Below are 6,210 nucleotides of genomic sequence, written 5' to 3' on the forward strand. Positions count from 1 at the left end.
ATTTGAGGAGGTTGAATGTTGTGCTTACCAGGGCGCGCGCGGGGTTGATTGTTATTGGGTGTCCGCGGACTTTGACGCATGTGGGTGAGGCGGCTTCATCGAAAGGTTCTGGGTTGCGTGATTTGGATTTGAAGGGTAGCGATGGGGGTGTTGAAGCTGGGGTTGATGGGGAGGGGATTAGTCTGGCTGTGGAGCAGGATAGTAGGCCTGTTTGGCGGCGTCTTGTGGCTTCGTTGGTTAAGGTCGAGATGGAGTGAGGGGTAGGCTCATTAGGGTACGGAAGGTCATAATCATACCTCGAGTTCAGGAAAGATGGCGAGCAATATAGCCCGGTTTATTCGGTGATTGAACGCATTGCTCGTGATTGGAACATCTATGCTGTTGGTATAAAGAGTGCCGATAGATTTGGGGCTATGCTTAGTGTGACTATACAACAGCCAAGCATTGATCCCATGCACTTTGCCATTACGTGGTGAAAGTCTGAGTACTATACCTGGTGAGGTCTGGTGGGTAGTCGACACAAGTGTACCTAGGCATTAGATTGTTACGTAGCGAAGAACCGGCTCCTGTCCAACTAATCAGTGACCCACTAGGGACAGTTATAAGGCTACCCAGGAGCAAACCCACTTCAGTCTGCAAGCGAAGAACTATACACAGTCCTGGTGCAAAACCTTGAATCTAGCTGTAGCCTTAAATAGCCACGCGACGGTAACGGGCGTCCTCTTCCGATATGGCACTGGCAAACGTTGGTAGATAGGGCTAAATACACGTGGGGCACCACGTAGATCCATGACGACGCCCATACCCACTTCAGGGGAACCTCGCGCACTCATTCGTTTCGGTGTTCGAGCTTGAGATAACAGCTGTGTTTTTTTTATTCCGGACTGTCCCACGCCACGAAGACTGCGTACGCAAGTCATGTCAACCACCTGCATCTAAAGGATTTATCTGTGGTTGCGACCTCTAGCCATGTGCTCACCTTTGCGACATCGCCAGGTCTATTCTCGACAATGCGGATGCTTCGCTGCTTGCTCGGGGGTCTTTGCTTTTGGGGTAGTTTAGCGCTCGCAGAGTCCGTGATAAGGGGGAGTTATGTATCGACAAACTACGATCTCTACAACGACGGAGAATTCGGCCACCGACCGAATCTACAATTCGAGTCAAGCAGAGAATTTGCGCCGCTTGCACAAGTGAATGTTTGGAAACCAGACCTTATCTCGTTGACCGGTTCACATATTTTTCTCCGGCATGATGGCGATGACCTTAGCAATGACGGCCATGAACTTTCCATCCGGGCGCTTTCGTCGCCTCTTATTCTCGACGCCAGCGATCTAAGTCCAGTGTACATGAACCGGTCGTTCGCCAATGTCTTTGGGACAAGAGTCCAGGAGGATCGGGGGAAGAGATATCTAACTTTCTGGGCGGGGGATAAGGGAAATGGTATTGGGGACGGGTACGGCCTTGCATACGACGACACGTATCAACTAGTCTACAAGGTCTCGACGCAGAACATCGATGTCCATGCTGATTTGCACGAGTTTGCGTTTACGGGGAATGGGTCTGCCCTTGTTACGGGTGTTAATACAATGCGCGTGAATGGGAAGGATTTGAGCACCACGTATGGCTGGGATAATGTCATGCCTGGGACGATGGAGCTTGATATCCTTGAGGGAGTCTTTCAGGAGATTGACCTTGATACGAATGAGGTGTTGTTTGATTGGCGCGCGTTGGACCATGTTAACCCGCTTGATTCGTTTGAGCCGATGGGGAGTGGGTGGGATATTTATCATATCAATAGTATTGAGAAGGTATACCCAGTCACCTACTCACAGTAGCGGTCTTAAAGGCAAATAGATACTAACAGACCCAGACCCAAGCAGGCAACTACCTCATTTCAATCCGCCACACGCACTCAATCCACCTAATCGACGGCAAAACGGGCGCCATAATCTGGACTCTCGGCGGCGCACGCAACAGGTTCAGGGAGTTACCACCTGCAATCACGAATACAACGACTTCCAATTCCTCCTCGGTGCAGCCGCTCCTCACAATGTCCTGGCAACATCACGCGCGGTTTGTTCCAGGAACCAACGAAACAGAAATAACCTTTTTCGACAACCACGCCAAGGTCACGACGCACGGCGAGTGCAGGAATAATTGTTCGCGCGGGTTACATATCGCCATTGATACGACTTCCACCCCGCCGACGGCACAGATCCTTCGACAGTTCACTCACCCTGTACATCTGCAATCGCAAAGCCAAGGAAGTGTGCAGCCCCTGGGCCTAGGAAATGCCACTTCGAACCCCGAGCTCGACCTTGACTCCGACTTGAATACCGATACCGAATACAACCTCGGCAACATCTTCATAGGCTGGGGTCGATGCCCCTCATTCACAGAACACACCCCCTCAGGAGAAACAGTCCTAGACGTACAATTCTCACCCTGGCACAGCGCCGATATCCCCGACGCACTGGACAACTACCGCGCGTATAAAATGGATTGGAATGCGACGCCGTGGTGGGATCCTGTCTTTACGCTCGCTGAGGCAGAGGATAGAGATGGGGACAGTGTGCTTGTTGTTTATATTAGTTGGAATGGGGCGACGGGGGTGAGGAGGTGGGTTGTTCGTGGGTCGGCTTCAGCCCCCAATATGAGCAGGGAGGAGGATGATGGCGAAAGCGGTGGTGATGATGGCGAGATCCTCGCCGTCTCGCCGAAGATGGGCTTTGAAACGAGACTGGCTATACCCTATGGCGAGGAATATACAGACATGCGATATCTATGGGTTGAGGCTTTAGATGGGCACGGCAATGTCCTTCGCGCAAGTGAAGTTCTCGATTCGAATACCGCCACCATATCACAAGACTCGTCGTCTTCATCATCCGCCCTAGAGACTTTCAGCGAGATGGGTCTCGAATCAACAGCGGCCTTTCCGCAGCTTCTCCCCGTACCAGTGGACGGTTACGCCAACAGCTCTACAATAACAGGCGATGATGATGACGACGACAGCGAAGCAATGAAGCTTATCTGGCTGGCATCTAGTCTGGGCGGTTTAACACTGACACTAGCGGCTGTGTTCGGCACGGTATATTTTGTTAGGTGGCGCGGGAGAAATGGGTATAATAGCTTGGAGCTGGAAGCGTCTGATTTCGACCTGCGTCCTATCGATATTGATGAGGTTGATGAGTATGCTGATATTGAGACGGCTAGCCTTGAGCTCGATCCCTCAAAAGAAGGTCGGGGTGACGAGGGCGAGGAGGGTATAGGGTTGCTTTCGAAGCCTGGAGGGTAGCATGAAAATGATGCTGCGGCCAGCGAGTTATAGTAATTGCTTCTGCAACTGCTCGGTCTTGAAGAATGTAACCTTTCCTTTTAGTAAGCTGACTACAAGTAATTACACTGCTATGTTGCAAGAATAGATTATTGTTTGGTGTCACGGTGGCGCAACCTTGCCAATGGCGGGGTTCCTAGCCCTACACAGTCTGCACCCGCCATTTACTCCAGCCTTAGTGTCCTCGCCTAGGCCATATACAAAGCAATGGGGAAATCTATTGATAGGCTAGCTCTGGAATGAAAACAAGGAGACAGCCATTATATCTGTCAAGTTTGCAATGGTGGTGCACACGTAACAGCGTACCATACCCGAGGTTCATGAACAATGTCAGCATTCCAGTGAGCGCGGGGTCGAGATAAGATCGGAGAATTAAGAGCACCTCAACACCTATTAGTGCTCGCCGTTAACCGCCAGATAAACAGCTGCTCTTTACTTTTTATCAGTCGCAGCCTTATCTTAGGTGGGCGCCCGCGATAGCTACCTTCTCCAATCTTACTCCAATTCTTATCTTTACGTGTCGGCCTCCGACAAAAGTGGCGTCATATAAAGGAACGCAAGGGGAGAACCACATCTTCCTAGCTTCATTGTGGTATCAACGATTAGGCACACTTAGTATACGTCGGATTGAGATAAAAGGTCACTATGGCACAGTGGGAAGTCAAAGCACAGAGCGCGCGAGCAGCCCGGGACGCCTCCCTTGCAAAGGTCGAGCCCGCATTAGTCGGCATCCCGGACAGTCTCCCGGTGAATTCTAGGGGTCTCCCTGCGACTGTACTTACCCCGCGGGAGATTGAGATTACGGAGAAGTACTCTGTTCCGGAGTTGTTGAGTGCGCTGTCCTCAAGAGCGATATCCGTCGAGGAGGTCACTAAGGCATTTCTGCGACGGGCGGCTTTGGCTCAAATTGCGGTACATCTCTTCCCTGCCGTCGCCTTCTCACAAGGAACAAAGATTTAACGAACTGGGTCTAGACAAACTGCCTAACAGAACTCCTCTGGGACCAAGCCATCACCCGAGCAAAATACCTCGATTCCCTTCCCGAGCCCAAGGGAACATTATTCGGTCTACCTATCTCAACAAAAGAGCACCATGGCATGATTGGCGAGAAGGTAACTACAAACGCATCGTATGCGACCTGGGTCGGCAAGCCGCATGGTTCGAACCTTCTCTACGACACACTGTGGGATGAGGGATGTGTCTTCTTTGCAAGGACGACCCAGCCGCAGACGATTATGCACTTGGAGACGAACAGCAATGTTTTTGGGAGGACGGTCAATCCGTATAATCGCGATTTGACGCCTGGTGGGAGTAGCGGGGGTGAGTCTGCGTTGATTGGTATGCGGGGGAGTTTGCTTGTAAGTTGTTACCTTATATTATATAATACCGTGCATGGCAAATAACACTCTCAGGGCATTGGCGGTGATATCGGTGGTAGTGTCCGGTGTCCATGCGCACACGTTGGTATCTACGGTTTCAAGTATGGCGATGCCCCAATATTCATAAAGTCCGCAGCTAACTCTTCCCCAGACCAACAACAAAACGCATCTCCCTCGCCGGCTCAAGAGCCCACATGGTCGGCAAAGAGACAATCCACGCCACCCCCGGCCCCATGGCAACAGACCGCGAGTCCCTCGAGCTACTAATGAAGGTAGCACTAGCCGCAAAGCCCTGGCGTCTAGACCCCGACCTATCCGTTAAACCATGGGCACCATACGATATCAAAAAGCCGCTGAAGGTAGCAGTTCAATGGTGGGATGGCGTCGTGCGACCTCATCCGCCTATTACGCGGGCTCTTAGGGAGGTTGCGGACGCGTGCAAGAAGGCGGGGATGAAAGTCGTTGATTGGGATTCGACGTTTATTGATCACCAGGAGGGGTGGGAGATTATTTCGAGTCTTTATTGGCCTGATGGTGGGGAGGAGGTGTTGGGGCTTATGGAGGAGAGTGGCGAGCCTGTTTTGCCTTTGACGAAATTTATTATTCAGGAGCAGCCCTCTGTCAGGAATATGACGCAGAAGGACTTGTGGGAGGTAAGTACAATCCATCCACCATGTCGCACCTTGTCATTCCCGGATCATTCTCTGACCATTGCCAAAACAGACCTGCGCCAAACGTGACGCCTACCGCACCGCATACGCCCGCACCTGGACAGCCACCGGCGCAGGCGAAGACAGTCAAGAAGTAGACGTAATCCTCTGCCCAGCGTCTTTCGGCGCCGCCACACCTCACGATCAATCGCGATACTGGGGATACACCGCCAATTGGAATCTCCTCGATTACCCGGGCGCCGTCTTCCCCGTTACAACTGTTGATCCGGTCAAGGACCCTGTTGATACGGGGTATACGCCTGTGAATGAGCAGGATAAGTGGGCTCATGAGATGTATAAGCCTGAGAAGTATACGGACGCGCCAGTTAGTTTGCAGGTTGTTGGACGGCGGGGGTATGATGAGAAGGTTTTGGCTGCGTTGGGGGCTATTGAGGGGGCTATGGGACGGGTTTAGAGACACTTGGACTATACTAAGAGCATATGGTGCTTGAAGCCGGATCATGGATTAATTTGTACCTGTTTGCCGAGATCTGTATGTTTATATCGCTGCTAGATAAAGGATTGTAGACGACAAATCACAAATTGAACTACCTTTCCGTTCAACCAAATATTCATATTACTATCCCTCGCTGTTTTCAATGCGACTGTGTGATATCTATAGACGCATCATTCCTTTCATATGCAGTAACAATCTCGTCTTCCCACTGTCATCGTATCACCATACCCACCGCCGTTCTTTGTCGCTCTCTGCCGTGAGAACCTCAGCACCGTAAAACCCACCCCAGCTACCAATAGGCATTCTAGTACAACAAGACCGCAAAGCCCG

General features: G+C 51.4%; 2 protein-coding genes across 2 annotated transcripts; both read left to right on the plus strand.

Moving 5' to 3' along the window:
• Positions 1-1,010: 1,010 nt before the first annotated feature.
• Positions 1,011-3,295, plus strand: BDV14DRAFT_195180 (ASST-domain-containing protein; the record flags this gene model as incomplete). Its single annotated transcript, XM_073772113.1, has 2 exons — positions 1,011-1,808; positions 1,871-3,295. The coding sequence occupies 2 exons, from the start codon at positions 1,011-1,013 to the stop codon at positions 3,293-3,295; spliced, it is 2,223 nt and encodes a 740-aa protein (XP_073633455.1).
• Positions 3,296-3,840: 545 nt separating this feature from the next.
• On the plus strand, positions 3,841-5,976 carry BDV14DRAFT_44457 (amidase). Its single transcript, XM_073776784.1, has 5 exons — positions 3,841-4,246; positions 4,309-4,692; positions 4,747-4,814; positions 4,865-5,366; positions 5,437-5,976. The coding sequence occupies exons 1-5, from the start codon at positions 3,980-3,982 to the stop codon at positions 5,836-5,838; spliced, it is 1,623 nt and encodes a 540-aa protein (XP_073633456.1). The 5' UTR covers positions 3,841-3,979; the 3' UTR covers positions 5,839-5,976.
• Positions 5,977-6,210: the final 234 nt, after the last annotated feature.

The sequence above is a fragment of the Aspergillus stella-maris genome, assembly GCF_047715825.1.
Source record: "Aspergillus stella-maris strain CBS 113639 unplaced genomic scaffold BDV14scaffold_2, whole genome shotgun sequence".
Classification (NCBI taxonomy): Eukaryota; Fungi; Ascomycota; class Eurotiomycetes; order Eurotiales; family Aspergillaceae; genus Aspergillus; species Aspergillus stella-maris.